Genomic DNA, 16,201 nt, shown 5'->3' with positions numbered 1-16,201 from the left:
TAGAACATCTTCCCTAGAACTTGGTCATAAATTTCACTCTAGTTTAATTCTTCAGTTGTCCTTTTGAAATCTGTAGTGGCCTCCCCACAGTGGCTCTCCTGGACATAGCTTTAAATGGTAGACTTTATTTCTGGTCTTTCTGGGTCTGATTTTGTGGGTCTCCTCAGCCTTGTTCAAAATCTGGGTCACTGTGAGAACTGGATCATGTTAATCTCACATCCCTCATAGAGTGGTGCTTTACAGGGAAAGGAAGTAAGGAAAGGACATTAGCTGATCTTCTGGCTCTTATCCCATCTCTCAGCAACCTTTATTCCCAGAGACAAACTCTAGTAGAAGAGCCTTTTGTTCCCTGTGCGCTCCTGGAGTTAGTGTTTAGGTGACAGAATCGTTTTGCTAGTCCCCAGGGAAGGAAAGCAAACTTAGGGCCATTTCCTCCCCGTTGATCATTTTTGTAAATCCCACTTAGGTTGCTTCTCCACAGGGACAGCCTGCTGAATTGCTGGAATCTAAAACCGCTTCCCATCACAGTGAGGGGAACTTGGGAGTGTCATCCACATTTTAGCACTACCGCCTCATGATGTATTAGGATGAACTGCTGGCTAGTGGCTGCTCTTGTTGAAACTTGCATTTTCAAAGTGGATATGAGTGGATATGAAAAATATTTGCTTGGTATAACTCCTTTCTTTCCCCCCCTCCTTTTTTTTTTTTTTTAATAAGGAATAGCCAAGCCAGAAGGACAACCTGCTGTGAATGTCACCGGAAATGACATCACCACCCCTCCAAACAAGGAGCTCCCACCAAGCCCAGAGAAGAAAACCAAGGTAGGAATCAGAATGGTAGCTTATCTTCTACCGCTTTTTTTTTAAACAGTATCTTCTGTTGTTATTGCTTGAATCATGAATAAAATTTCTTTTTTCTGAGCTAATATGAACTTCTTAAGTTTGAACATGCTTAGAAAGTTTATATATTCTTTTTTTATATTCTTTTTTTTTTTTATTGATGGGGGAGGCCTTACCTGCTCTACTATCTCTCCAGCCCTAATATTTTACATCTTACTTTACCATAGTGACAGACTTCAACCCTTAAATCTCTTGGTCTAGAGTGATAGTACAGCAGATAAGATGTTTGCCTTGCTTGTGGCTAACCCGGATTCAATTGCCGGTACCACATATGGTTCCCAGAGCACTTCTAGAAGTGCTCTGTGAGTACAGAGCCAGGAATAAAGCCCTTACCAGAGGTGTGGCCAAATAAATCTCTGCTATGCCCCTATCATTTTTGAATATGAGTTATTTTTGCTTTCCTTAACATCAGCAAGTAAAGAGAATTGCAAAACTGTCATTCTTCAATAGATTCTGAAACCTGCATTCATGTAGAGGGCGTATAATTTCGTGTTGCTGGGAGTAGGGGCTTGCATCTAGCATCTAGTGCTTGGAGGCTACTCCTTGCAATGCTGGGGAACCACGGGGCTCCTGAGGCTCCTCCATGCAAAGCATGTGCTCCAGCCCTTTGAGCCAGCTCCCCAACCCAAGGAACATGGATTCTAAGAGACATTATAACATCCAACACTTAATTGGTACTTGTTGCATAGTGAGATGTCACACTTAAGTTTGTTTAAAGTAGGATGTGAAAGTTGTTTAGTCAAGATACAGGTTGTAAATAGTTTAATTGTCTGGTGAAAGTTAGTTAATTGTTTAATTGTGAATACTTCATGAATAAAACCAAGAAATTTGTCACTGTCATTAAGAAAGAATTTCTAATTTTGTCTTCATCCTGATGTCATTCTACAATTTACTGAGCTCAGAAGAAAGAAATGATAATTTTTAGTTGCTTCTATCCTCATTGCTTATACTTTTTACTTTGGATTGTGCAATTTATATTTTTAATTTGTTTTTATTCTTGTCTGTATGTTTGATGTTGACCTTTTTTTTAAAAACAAAACAAAACAACAAATCAACATAAAGCCTTTGGCCACCACTCAACCTGCAAAGACTCTACCAACGAAAGCCAAAACACAGTCCTCTCCTCTCCCTAAGCAGCCAGCTCCCACCACCTTGGGTGGGTCGAATAAAAAACCCATGAGCCTTGCTCCAGGCTTAGTACCAGCTGCCCCACCCAAACGCACTGCTGCTGCCACTGCCAGGTCTTCCGTCTTACCTGCAAAAGACATGAAGCCCAAGGTAAGTGGTCACCCGAGCATCATGCCAGGGGAACATTTACCGCTCTGAGAGTCAGTCAGGCTTTTGCTGCTACCAGACAATGAGTAGAATCAGGCTAGTGGAATTGGGAAATACAGGAAAGGAGGGAGAATAATTTGGAAATCAGTTTGGAGGCTCATGGCTATAATAATATTTGTAGGCCATTGGTACTGTTTTGCCCAAAAGTTTGAAGACAATATAATGTTGACTAGTTCTTGTCCTGTCTCCCACCTCCTCCTTTCTCTTCACCAATTTTAACACTTGTTAACCAATTTCTCTTCCTTCACATATTAATCTAATACTCATTTTTAGTATAATTTTCACATTGAGTTCCATTTAATTTTCAGAGATGTAATCATCATGCAAATGCAGCCTTTCCCCGTTACCCTAGCCTGTGCCCTCTGTATTCAGTGCTTGTTCAGGCTTGACATCTGCAGCATCACATGATCGTGTGCTTTGGTTCGCCACCTCTCACTGGGCTCCTGGAGTCTTGCAGTTGTCCAGGTCACCGACATTTTTTTGCCTGGAAGCAGATCGATTTAGACCATAAAAGCTTCACAGGATTGTTTTTGGAGGAGAGGGAGGGCGATCTGTGTTTGCCTTCTTTATTATCCTGACTGAGAAGGACCCTTAGGTCAGGCTGATGCAATTCCTCAATTGTAGAAAATAGTGAACAATGTTAGTTTTGTGGTTGTCTGGAGAGAATGGTAGAACCCAAGAATTGCAATCTTAACTTTTTTGAGTCCTTTTTAAAGTAAAAAAATATATATATTTTAGGAATGATAAAGCTCTGTTCCTCCTTTACCTAATTCACTGCTTCAAAAAAATTTATAATAATATTAGTTTGAGTAAGAGGTCAAAGGAGAGATACTGAGCCATGCCAGAACTCCTCCCTGATACCTTTTCAGCAGCAAAACCTGGGGAGCTGGTGAGAGGGCGGTCTAGTGAAGTTTCATTTTCTAATAACAATGGAGAAATGCAAGGAAATAGAGGAGGTCCAGGAGCTGAAAGGATGTGCATAATGATGTGCATAATGCCCTCTCAGCAACAGGATTGTACAGCACAGTGCTTAAAAAGAAAGAGAAAGGGACCTGAGCCACAGCACAGCGGGTAAGGTGCTTGCTTTGCGCACAGCTGACCTGTTTTGGATCCACAGCACCCCATATGGTCCCCTGAGCACCTCCAGGAGTAATCCCTGAGCACCTCCAGGTGTGGTGCCACCCCCACCCACCAAAATAGTAATAATTGAAATTGTCTCTACTAGTTTCCTTTCCTTCTCTTGAAGTTTTGAAGTTTTTTAATACTTCCCTTGAAGTATTAAAATTTTGAAGGACATCCTTGAAAGCATCTGGTTTATTCCTTAAATTTTAGAACAGGTTTTAGTGGGGGATTCCTTCTGCACAAAACCCTGAGCTAGCAGCTGAACCAGTCCCCTGTATCTCATCCTTAAAATTCATCACACCATACTGAGTTTTCTTCACACCCTCATTTGTAGAATGATCATTACCCTGAACTTGAAGCATTAGATTTTTATTTACTCCGATGTCAGTCTTTAGTTTGGGGACACTTCCTAAGCTAACTGCCTCCTTTTCTTAGAGTAAAAGAGCTGGGTCCAGTGTATCTCAGAATGGCATGCTTTAAAAAGTAACAGGGTACATTTACTTAAATAGTATGTTCACATCCCCAATTCCTGTAGAAACCAAGCTAAATCTATTCTTCTTTTTTGCTTTGTTTTGTTTTGTTTTTGGACCACACCAGGCAATGCTCAGGGCTTCATCCCTGGCTCTGCAGGCAGGAATCACTCTTGGTGGTACTCAAGGGCCCATATGGGATGTTGGGAATCAAACCTGGGTTGGCTGCTTGCAAGGGAAACACTGTACCCACTGTACCCCACTTTACTCTGGCCCCCTTCTATTCTATTTTCGGTTGTTTGTGATGTTGTATGCACCCAACTGTGAAAAGGAGGAGTTAGAGTGAATGTGCCTGAGGGACTTTGACCTTTTGCTTGCAGTGATTCTGGCCTTCTCCTTCCCTCTGCCTGCCTCTGACTGCCATTGTCTGTGCTCTTTCTCTGCTTCCCTGTTTCCTCTTTCTAATCCTTGGAGATCCTCTTCCACCTTCTTTAACTTGTAAAGGATATCAAATTTAGACTGCCCAGAAACAGAGTAGGTGGGGGCAGGAATGGGGCTGGGCCAATACTAAGATACAGGGAAGAGTTTTCTTCCCTGTATCCCGTTTTGTTCAGTGTTGTTAGGTGCAGAACCACTGAATTTAATTGAAAATAGTTTTTAATATTTATGTATCTGTGTATTTCATTTTTGGTCAAGTATTTTACACCTTAGATATATCATAATTTAATGCAGCAGGTCTTGAGCGGATGTTGTTTGCAGTATGTTGTCCTTTCAGAGCTTTTTATTCTTCTCACTTCAGTTGGTTTGGGTACCTTCTCCACAGCATCCTACATGACTGACTTCTCAGATTTTCTGGGAGATTCTGACTTTAGAACCATATGTATATATTTGCCCTTTCATTAGTGTCTGAGCTCCCGGACCCTGTGTTTTCCAGTGTTTGCTTATCATTCCTTAGCAAGACTTCCTGGGACTGTGCTGACCCATAGCTCTTATTGCCACTTTTCTCTAAGCAGCCTGCTGCAGAGGCAAAGATTCCTGAGAAGCGGGCCTCACCATCCAAGCCGGCCTCTGCCCAGACCTTCAGGCCTGGCACCAAGACCACCCAGACTGTTCCAAAAGCCACTCTTGCCTCAGCTGGGCCAAGTAACCGGAGCTCCCCAACTCCTCTGCCCAAGAGGCCCACTAGTAAGTATTGCCACCCTTTTCTCCTGTGGACCAGTAGGGAGGGCAGGATGGATCCTTTGCTCCAGCCAGTTTCCCAGATACCCCTGCCTGTTGCTTGTGCCCCTGGGCTTATGGGAGTACTTTGGAAAGTGACAACTGTCATCTCCCTTTGAGATTAGCAGTTAGTCATAATCAGAAAAATCTTGAGAACCAGATAGTACAGTGAGCACAACCTAGTATGCCCAACCCCACCCTTTAACTCCCTCTTCTTTAAAAAGAAAACTTTAGTGTGAAGGCACCACTCATGAGTTACCACATAGAATTTACCAATACTTTCTATAAGTGACCTCACATCACTGTGGCATGTATTAGTCATTGGCTTAGATGATAATGAATGTACTATAAATTTCATAGGCATGAAGTAATAACTTCCTTCAAAGGCCTTGTGGAAGGCATTTGAAAACTGTAGAAAAGAAAAAGATGCAGGGGCCAGAGATACAGTAGAGTAATCTGTATGTTTGAGCCCCGCCTGCATGTGTGAACTTCTCCAGCACTGCAAAATAAAAAAATTATATCGTCGATTTGCTCGAGCGGGCCCAGTAACGTCTCCATTGGAGACTTCGTTGTTACTGTGTCTGGCATATCGAATACTCTCGGTAGCTTGCCGGGCTCTCCGAGAGGGGCGGAGGAATCGAACTCGGGTCGGCCATGTTGGCCGCTTGTAAGGCGAACGCCCTACCCGCTGTGCTATCGCTCAGCGATATGTAATTATATGTAATTTAAAAATAAGATGCAGGATCCAAAGAGATAGTACAGTAGGTGAAATGTTTGCCTTGCACCTGGCTGACCTGGTTTGATCCCTGATACCCCCATATGGTCTCCCAAGCCCACCAGGGGTGATTACTAAACACAGAACCAAGAGAAAACCTGGAGTGCAACTGGGTGTACTCCCCCCCACCTCCAGCACTAAAAAGAGAGATGCAGTGTCTTACTGAAAATTCCATAAGGACACAGTCTTTACTCAAGCTGCCTACTTGACTGTCCTATTTCCAAAGACTAATAGTGTCTGAATCAAAGGAGACATTTGGTAATTGTTGGGTGAATGACTAAATCATAGGATTAGATGAGCCAATAAAATCATTACATGTATGTTAAGAAGTTTATACGCTTATGCAGCTGTCAAGACTGAGAGCAAACCTGCAGATGTCAAGAAGACGGTTCCGAAGTCAGCCTCAGGTAATAGCCTCTCCCCCCCCCCCCTTTTTGAGGAAGTCTGTCATTTAAATTCCTACCTCCCTCATGGCTTTGAAAACTTCCTTTGCTCTTCCTTGAACCCTTGTTATCTCTTAATTCTACTTCTGCAGCTGACCTGAGTCGCCCCAAGAGCATCAATTCTGTGAAGAAAGCCCCACCTGTTTCTGGGGCAGCCCCTACTGCAGGGGTGGCTCCCAGCCGAGTCAAGACCACATCCATGTCTTCCCGCTCCCCCATGACATCTTCCACAGAGAAGAAGCCCACAGCAACCAGGCCCAGCCCCTCAACCCCTAGGCCGAGCCGCCTGAATACAAATGCTTCTGCCCCTGATCTGAAGAATGTTCGCTCCAAGATTGGCTCCACAGAAAACATCAAGCATCAGCCTGGTGGAGGCCGGGTAGGTCCAGGGCTCTTGGGGGTTGGGGGTATTTATTTTGTTCTTGCATGATGGCCCCTGTTTCTTGTCCTGCCATATCGAAAACTGGTCCCAAGGGGTCGAAATGATAGTACAGTGGTAAAGTACTGCACATGGCCGACCTGGGTTTGGTCTCAGGCATCCCATCTGGTCCCCTGAGCACTGTCGGGAGTGATCCCTGAGTGTAGAGCCAGGAATAACCTCTGAGCACTTCCATGTGTGATCCCCAAAACCAAAAATAAACATTAAAAAGATAAATAAAACGGGCCTCAAGCATGCCACAGTCCTCATGGCAACCCATGGGGCCCACCCACAAAGGAGGGTACAGTAGGGAGATCAAATTCAGCTTCAGGGAATTTTCGCCTGGGCTTTGATTCCAGCAGCAGGAATGAGAGGACCTCTAGACATCGTCACTCTGTCTCACTCAGGGTTTAGGGTTATATTTTTGTTTGCAGTTTTTCCGGTTTACAAAATAAATAGAAAAGAAAATCTAGACTAGGGGCCAAGAGACATTGGCCATCCCATCTGGTCCCCTGAGCCAGTTCTTGATGGTTGTCACCCTGCACTGAATGTCAGGCAGAAAGTAGATCACCTCTTTGTTCCCTAAGCCCTGCCTTGATGGAAAGTCTGAGGGCTGACTAGGCTGTCCTCTCATGGCCCGAATGACTCGCAAGCCCCTGACTTTCCTTAACAGAACTGCAGGAGGCAGAGCAATGGAGAAAGGCAGGGCAGGGCAGTGTTCCACCTGTAAGGCTTTACTGGTTGTACCCATCTGGAATATATATTGTTTTTTTTATTCTTTGGGAGGGAGGGGTAATTTATTGTTAGCCACCCCGGTGACTTGAGATGGGAAAGAGGTGGTATCAGGAATCCATCTGGAATGTTCAAATCTCTCTGAAACAGTAACTTCTCATTGCCTGCGTCATTCTCTAGCATTTAAACAGCCCCCACACCTCTGCTATCCCTGCTTTGAGCAGGAAAATAAAATTGCTTCAGTTCAGAGCCGTTACACAATTAAAGAAGGTCGAAAGGAGGCCAAATCCTGGTACTGTTGAAGGATAGTGATGGCAAACTAGGGTTCCTTAAGGATATGGCCTTACAGTTTTTGCTAAGAGGGTCTGGCCTACCAGGCGCCTCTGGCACACCGTGCTGTTGTTCCTTTCCCCTCTTTCTCTTATGTGTTTATGATGCAAAAGTAGCAATAGTCTTGGAGGAGTTGAGTGATTTGCTCTGATGAATAAATTATTTTCTGACCCAACATGCTGAAGATATGACACTTACGTCAACTCTTCTGGCTTCCTGTGAGTGTGGCTGTTTGCATGGAGCATACCAGCACTTTTGACAGAGACGACATTGTGATGTGAATAACCCAACATACCTGCCAACCAGAGTTGTTCATTTGAGTTTCTCAGCCCTCCTTCCTCCATCCTCTGTGATTGCTGTCTTAATCTCTTCTCCATGTCTCAGCTTCCGTGCCTTTGCCTTGCTGGAAAATAAGTGTTTTTTTCCTAGGAGAATGTGGACCGGCATCTGCCTGGTGTTCTGGCCTGGATGCGAGTCCTCGACTGCCTTCTCCCTTCTTGGCATTTGAACTCTTATCCTCTTTGTTTGAAATTTGCCCTCCCTTTATTTCCATCCAGGCCAAAATAGAGAAAAAAACAGAGCCCGCTGCCACAGCTCGAAAGCCTGAACCTATTGCAGTCACTAAAACAGCTGGCCCAGTTGCGAATGCACAGAAACCGCCGACTGGGAAAGTGAGTTTTATTTAGACTTTTACCTCACGAAGGTAAAAGGTGGTCAATGATTTCTTCCGGCCTGAGTCACTTTCCCCTCTATTGCACTTTTGTCCTATCCTTAACTAGATGCTGCTACTTCTCATCAGTGTTCCCTTCTCTGTGTTTGATGACTCAGCCATCAAAACCTTTCTTGTATTAACCCTAAACATAAATGACTCGAGTTGAGAACCCATGAGCTGTTTGGGGATATTTACTCAAGGGGGATGACACAGAGCCAAAACCTTCATTCCTGCTTTCATACAGATCTTGGTCTGAGCACAGAGCCCCGGGCTTAGTCAAACATCTTGCACCAAGAACTCGAAAACTCTGTTTTAGGTTAAACTTGAAGGCCTCTCTAATCACTGAGAGAGCTTCTTTTGTTGTAGCTCCCAAGCACACCTTAACTAACCATTGGCGTTCTCATTCCCAGAAGAAACCCATCAGCATAGGGCTTGTAGCACAAACCGGAGTGTAGAGAGGCATCAGCTGGAATGCTGGATTCTTTCTCTTCGCCTCCACACTCCTGCTTGCAGTGTGTTCCATTTCCCCCAGCTGTATGTGATGGGTCATTAGCCTCTCTGGCCAAAGGCTGCTTAAGAAGTATAGGGTATAAAGTCTAACCCCAAGAAATTGAAGAGTAGGCAAGTGAACTCTTCTACATCGTGGCTTCTAGTCCTCCCAAGTCTCTGATTTCAACCAGGGTCTATTAGCCAGTGGGTTGCTAACCGATTATTCATCACGGATGTTATCTGGCTGGCAGGCAGGAAGTGTTGAGTGGTGGAACAGATGGTTGAAATTTCTTAGACTGGATTCTCTCTTCTCTGGAGAACTATTTGTAAGGCTGCGTCATATGTGAAGGGCCATAAAGGAAGGGATAAGATGTTCCTTCTTAGGATTCTTTGTTTCAAACTTTAGCACCTGGCAACTCCATTCCAGAATACCATTCCTATGTAGTCCGGGTGCTGGCGCCTGTGTATACCATCTGTTCTCTCTGCACAGAAACATCATAGAACACACAGATTTGAGCATCTGGAAGACTGAGGAAAGCATTTGATTTTGTATCTCAGAGGAGGTTGTTTTCATAGAGGCCATGTCCAGCAGTATCTTATGATCTGGCTTTAGTGCCTAGGCCTATTCTCAGAGCTGCTCATGTGTGTGTGTGGGCGGGGGGGGGGGTCATGTACGCACATCGATAGTGCTAAGGATCAAAGCCTTGCACACTTTCAAGGCAAATGCTTCACTACTGAGCTGACATCTGGGGCCACCTGAGAAGTGTAAAAGCTACTCAGGCTGTGGCCTGTGCACCCCCTGGTGTCCAGAACGCTGCATAGCAGGTCCAGCAGATCCTGGTCCATTCACATTTATCAACATCTCTAACTGTCGGAAGGAATGTGTCATGTGAACAGCTGCCCAGTACTTTTCTGACAAGCTTTTGCCTCCAGGGTGGTCTGATGGCAAAATTTAAGCCGAAGATATAAGGGAACCTCCATCTCTAAGTAAAAACTCATCCAGTGAGCAGGATGCTTGCCAAGGAAAGCCATAGGACACTGTGACCCAGTTCTTAAGGGGCGAGCAGGAGACAGAGCACCTCTGTCAGGTGGCCTATGCGGGTATCTGAGATCAGCTGTCTGAGCCTGTGGATCATGCCCCAGCCCCCAAGGAACAGTGATGACGACTGTGAAGTGCTTTCACAGCATCCATTTCTCTCCCTGTGTGGTTCAGGCTTTCGCTCCCTTTCCTGCTACTTCAAAATGCTTCCTTTCTGCTTTTCCACAGCTGTTCTGCTGAAGGTGGGGCCGAGTTCAGCAGCTCTGTTGATCATGAAGATCATGTATGGACTCACTGCCACCCTGTGTCTCTTCTAACCAACCGTCTTCCTGTTTTTGTTTGTTCTCCAACTCTCCAGGTCCAGATAGTCTCCAAAAAAGTGAACTACAGTCACATTCAGTCCAAGTGTGGTTCCAAGGACAATATTAAGCATGTCCCTGGAGGTGGTAATGTAAGTATATGCTCTGGCTAGCCGGGGGAAGAGGGCCCCTGCCAGACACACAGGACTATAGAAGCCTGAACCTCAGGCTTGTTCCTGGATCATACACCGGGGTCTCACATAGGCAAGAATGGGGCTGGAGTGATGCTACAAGTGTGGGAGGGTGTGCACAGTCAGTTGAGCTGGTTCTCCTGCCCCTTAGTGTATGTGTTTGCTTTTAGCAAGAGTTTCCTATGCAGGGAGGATATGGTGAGACAAACACATAAGCATTAGAAGAGGTAGTGTCTGTTGTTTGCACATTTCTGGAAATTATAGGTAGCACTGTCCTCCCGTTGTTCATCGATTTGCTCAAGTGGATCCAATAACGTCTTCATTTTGAGACTTGTTACTGTGTTTTGGCATATTGAATATGTCACGGGTAGTTTGCCAGTCAAATCTTTTTTTTTTTTTTTTGGCTTCTTTTTTTACTTTTTGGGACTTGTTACTGTTACTGTGTTTGGCATATTGAATATGGTCTGGAGCGATAGCACAGTGGTAGGGCGTTTGCCTTCCGTACAGCCAGCCCGGCCGAGCCAGGTTCGATTCCTCCACCTCTCTCGGAGAGCCTGGCAAGCTACCGAGAGTATCTTGCCCGCAAGGCAAAGCATGGCAAACTCCCCATGAGTATTGGATATTCCAAACCACAGTAACAACAAAGTCTCAAAAATGGAGATGTTACTGTTACTAGGCCCGCTAGTAACTGAGCAAATCGATGAGCAATGGGAGGACAGTGACAGTAACAGTTGCTTTTTGGGTCACACTCGGCATTGCACAGAGGTTACTCCTAGTTTATGCACTCAGGAATTACTCCTGGAGGTGCTTAGGGGACCATATGTGATGCTGGGAATCAAACCCAGGTCAGCCATGTGTAAGGCAAATGCCCTACCCATTGTGCTATCTCTCCAGTCCCCTTATGTTCGAATCTTAATCTGTACTGCAGAGCACAGTCCTTCCTTCCATAGACTCTTACAAATTGGTATGTGGCTCCATTTTACATTCCTTTGCTAAGAAAATGCTTGTTGCATGAAGTACACAGGAAAACAAAGTCAGATGTGTGAGAAAAGTGTGCCAAGGGGCCAGAGTGATAGTACAGCAGGTAGGGTGTTTGCCTTGCACACAGCCAACCCAGCTTCGATGTCAGGCATCCCATACGGTCTCTTGAGCATCTCTTGGTGTGGCCCAAAAACCAAAGAAAAGAAAGAAAAATGCTCCCAAAACCTGATTCCAGCTGATCTGTGGGCAAGGAGCTGACAAGATTGGAGGTGAACAAAAGGGACATTTCTGGAGAGCCTTAATGTTGGGTTTTAGAACAAGAGACTTGGGAAAGGAGCACTGACAGCCAGGGGCGGGTTTGCGTGTGTTTTGTGAAACATCAGTTGGCCTCGCTGGAGGTAAGATCAGCAGCTCTGAGAAAGGCCATCCTACCCGACTATGCCAGAGTACAGGGGCTGGGGCTGGAGTGATAGCACGGCAGGTAGAGCTTTTCCCTTGCGTGAGGCCGACCCGGGTTCGAATCCCAGCTTCCCATATGGTCCTGTGAGCACCAACAGGACTAATTCCTGAGTGCAGAGCCAGGAATAATCCCTGAGCAAAAACAAAACAGAACCAAAAAAAAAAAAAGTACAGGGGCTGGAGATGCTAAAGGAAACCTGGGTGTGGCCTCAACAACTAAAACAATGATTGGCTCTGAGACGAATTCTTTCACAAACTGAAGAAATAACCTGTTGGGCTGGCACATGCTTTGCATGCAGGGAACCCAGGCTTGATCCCCAGTACTATGTGGTTTCCCTGAGTACCCCTTGGTGTAGCTCCAAGCCAAAATGATATTATAAAATAATGAATCATTCTTGTGTGTTCTCCGTAGGTTCAAATTCAGAACAAGAAGGTGGACATCTCTAAGGTCTCCTCCAAGTGCGGGTCCAAGGCCAATATTAAGCACAAGCCTGGTAAGTCTGATTTTCTGTTCCCCTGGTATGGGTGAGGCAGATTCAGTCCCCAGTGCCTTCATCAGCCATCTCCCACCTGTCACAGCAGTGGGGACAAGGCAGCAGGTCCTTGTCGGAAAGGAGTCTGTGCACTGATCTCACAGGTGGGGAGTGCTGCACCCTCACGCAGACCATTATGTTCACTGTTCCCTGTCGGGTGAACTTTGTGCTGGGGGCCGCCAGGCCCTCCCCAGGCTAAAGCTGAAGGTGTCAGAGAGAGCTCACCCACAAAATCAGGAGCAGAGGCTGTTCTAAGCACAGGAGAGGGGCCCTCAGTTCCCCTGGCAGCCATGTGGTACCACTGAGGGGTGCCCGCACTGAGGGGTGTGTCTGAGCAGAGGTTCAGGGAACTCCCTTGCCCTCAGCAAGAGCCTTTCTAAACCAGAGCCTTTGGCTTTTGATTAACCTTCACTTTTCCTCTTTTATTTGGAAAATCAACTCTTGCTTGATCCCTCCTCTGAGTGACATGGGCACCTGCATGGATTTGGCAAGAAGCTGGAAACTGCTGTTTGCCATGTGAGCAGAGAAGAGGTGCCTGGCTCTGCCTTCTGCTGAGCCAGTGGCCCAGCTAGTTTGAGACCTGTGCCCCTGCCCTGAATGCCAACCTCTACCCCCAGAGTCCTTTTCTCTATTCCCACTCTAGCCCATGTCCACTCATTGGCTTGGCGGCAACTTGGAGCCAGTCCCTTCTCACCTCCATCTCAGTGCCAGCCTCTGTAAAGTCCAGTGGGACCCGACGACTGGGGTACTTCTGGGACAGGGGAGCTGGCAGGAGGCATTACCCGACTTGTCCGGAGCCCGGAGTGGGCATGTGCTGTGCACACAAGGAGGCCCATGGTGAAGTGGGGAGACACAGCTGGGGGGCCCCACAGGCTGACCGGCTCCTTAGTAGGATGAGTCCCTACTTGGTAAGCATGTTCCCTGCGCTTTGATTCATCCTTGGAACCTCTACAGGCACCTCCCAGCCACCTGCAGGTGCGATGGGTAAGATGCCATGGTGGATTCTGTCCCCAGTGCCTTCATTAGCCACCTCCTGCCTGGACTCAACAGTGGGGACAAGGCAGTGGGTCCTTGTCAGGCAGGAGTTTAGGTACTGACCTCAAAGGTGGAAGGGCGCTGCACCCCCATGCAGACTGCTGTGTGCACTGTTCCATGTCAATAGGGTAGAGATGGGGAGAGAAATAGCAAGAGTTGAGTCTCCATGAATCTTCAAATGCTGTTAAAAGTGTGGAAGGGGTATGTGTGTCTGTGTGTGTGTGTCCACATATAGCTTCAAAAGTTACATGTAACTTAGAAAGCTTCCCAGTTTCAAGAGCTCTGCTCCTGGAGAACGGTTTCTGTTTGGCTGCAGGTGGAGGGGATGTCAAGATTGAAAGTCAGAAGTTGAACTTCAAGGAGAAGGCCCAGGCGAAGGTGGGGTCCCTGGACAATGTGGGCCACCTCCCGGCAGGCGGTGCTGTGAAGGTAGAGTGGGGCCTGGGGGGGGGGGAGGGGGGCAGGGGACATGGCCAAGAGGGCTTGGGCTGTGCACTGGAGTCTGGGTCCCAGCAAGTGGGTGCCTGTCACCGCCCCTCAGTCTGTGCAGGAGTCATCTCACCCCTCCATTGCTCTTTTCATTGTTCCTCATTAGCCTTGAGGCAGGAGAGGTGAAGAGGGCCCCAGCCACCTCCAACCCATCCTGGGGACAGAGTCCGCTCCCGAGAGCCCCAGCCCTCCTTCTGTGAGCCCCACAGCTGTTCTGAGGGCCGGGGTGGGGCACAGACAGGTGGTCTGCGAGTTCCAGTTTCCTGCTTCCTTGAAAGGAGGTGTGGGCGCCTGGTGTGTGTCAGGCTCCGTCCCCCTGGGCATGGCTGTGCCAGCAGGCCTTGGAGGAAGCACCCTGTGCTGTCACATGTGTGACGGGGCTGCTGTGTGACTGGCTGGGCCTCTCCTCCCTTCCCTCCCTTATCTCTTCCCTCCCTCCCTCCTTCCACACTGCGTGAGACCCTCTGTTTACCTGGTCACTGTCTCCTTCATTCTGTCTCATAAGTGGGGCCCCGGGGAAGCACCTTTCAGGTTAGTTGAGCTGCTCGGGAGGAGTGAGGGGGTCAACGAGAGCAGCCCCTGCCCCTGCGGCCCTGCCTCTGGCACACCCTCTCTCAGGAGCTCTTCAAGTTCTGACTAGTTTTTGTGAGCATTTGGGGGTCCTGGCCCTGGCCTCATTTCCTACCCCGCCCACCTTGGAGCCTGTCCCTGGCAGGGCCGCGCAAGACGCTCTACTTATGGGCCTGCCTACCTCAAGCTCAGCTTCTCCTTACTCCCGTCCCCTCTCTTGATTTCTGGGATTGTGTTTTTATGTGGAGGCCTGTCTCTGTCCTGAGGGTGTTCCTGTGGCATCAATGCTGGGCCTTCTGGCCATCACGTTCCTATTTCCCTTGTGGCCTCTCCCTCTTATTTCACACTGGTGTTCACATGTCCTCCAACGTCCTCCTGTGAAGCTTTCCAGTCCCCCAGAGTCTGAGTCTCCTCTCCTCCCCTTAATTTCTTCCTTTTCCTCCTCCCGTAACCTTGAGCCCCAGAGCAGAACCTCAGCCTGGCACAGCCTAAGAGATGAGCAGGTGGAGCTCCTTGAGCAGCCCTGAGAAAATCTCTGAGCACAGTTGGTGGGGACTGGGGACAGGCCGAGATTGGTTGGTTCACAGGTGGCAGCTGTTCCTCTCAGAAACTGATCTTAGGGACAGGTAGGGCGTTTGCCTTAATCCGGTCGACCTGCCCCCAGCACCCCATATGGGAGAGATTCTTAAGGAAAGAGCCAGGAGGAAGCCCTGAACACTGTTGGGTGTGTCTCTTCCCCTTGCCCCCCACCCACCCCCCCCCCCCAAAAAAAAAAACTGATCTCAAGCTCCTGGAGCTCCCTGATGGGTATTTCTCTGGCTCATGGCTCAGAACTGCTGCTTGCTGGGTCCCTGGGAGCAGCCCAGGCTCGGCTCCTCTGCTCAGTGCATAGATTCTTGCCCCACACTTGGCCCCCCAAGCCAGAAGTTGGGCCTCCAGGAAGGGTAGGAGCAGGAAGCACCTGTCCAGATTCTGCAGATGAATAGACACTAATGCAGTGGGGCAGGGGTGGCCGGGTGGGGGTTGTGTGCAAAACCCACTCATTCCCCCATCCCACTTCCTCCCCAACTGACCCTGCACTGTCTCCCCCACTGTTTCATTGTAGACTGAGGGCGGTGGCAGCGAGACCCCTCCGTGTCCGGGCCCCCCTGCTGGGGAGGAGCCGGCCTTCCCTGAGGCAGCGCCTGAAGCTGGCGCCCCCACTTCAGCCTCTGGCCTCAGTGGCCACACCACCCTTTCAGGGGGTGGTGACCAAAGGGAGGCCCAGAGCTTGGACACCCAGATCCAGGAGACAAGTAAGTGGCTGGGCTTGGCCTGAGGGCCAGCCAGGGGCCCTGCCACTGGCTGCAAATTGAACCTCCTTTGTTGTTTGACTAGAATGTGGCCTAAATTTTAACGAAGTCACCTTTTATTTTCCAGGCATCTAATGATGACATTCTGGTCTCGTCTTCCGTCCCCTGTGTCCCCCTCTTGTCTCCTTCGTTGTCCTCTTCCCTCCCCTCCTCCCGTGTCACTGCAGATTGAGACGTACAGGCTGACGTTCCGGGCAAACGCCAGGGCCCGCACCGACCACGGGGCCGACATTGTCTCCCGCCCCCCCCACTTCCCTGGCAGCCTCAGCTCAGGCCCCCGCACCCTTGGCTCCCTCCCCTGGGCTGCTCA

General features: G+C 48.1%; 1 protein-coding gene across 1 annotated transcript in view; it reads left to right on the top strand.

Moving 5' to 3' along the window:
• The window catches only part of MAP4 (microtubule associated protein 4), a 166,785-nt gene extending 150,584 nt beyond the window's left edge, over positions 1-16,201 (top strand). Inside the window, 11 exon segments of the mRNA XM_056129475.1 lie at positions 718-821; positions 1,962-2,177; positions 4,840-5,011; positions 6,167-6,226; positions 6,355-6,641; positions 8,300-8,413; positions 10,341-10,433; positions 12,325-12,406; positions 13,797-13,909; positions 15,645-15,834; positions 15,959-16,201. Coding sequence (XP_055985450.1) covers positions 718-821; positions 1,962-2,177; positions 4,840-5,011; positions 6,167-6,226; positions 6,355-6,641; positions 8,300-8,413; positions 10,341-10,433; positions 12,325-12,406; positions 13,797-13,909; positions 15,645-15,834; positions 15,959-15,966 — 1,439 coding nt within the window. The 3' untranslated portion in view covers positions 15,967-16,201.

The sequence above is a fragment of the Sorex fumeus genome, unplaced genomic scaffold (assembly GCF_029834395.1).
Source record: "Sorex fumeus unplaced genomic scaffold, SorFum_2.1 ptg000072l, whole genome shotgun sequence".
NCBI classification, from domain to species: Eukaryota; Metazoa; Chordata; class Mammalia; order Eulipotyphla; family Soricidae; genus Sorex; species Sorex fumeus.
The sequence above is the reverse complement of the archived record's forward strand: the minus strand, read 5'-3'. Positions and strand labels throughout refer to the sequence as shown.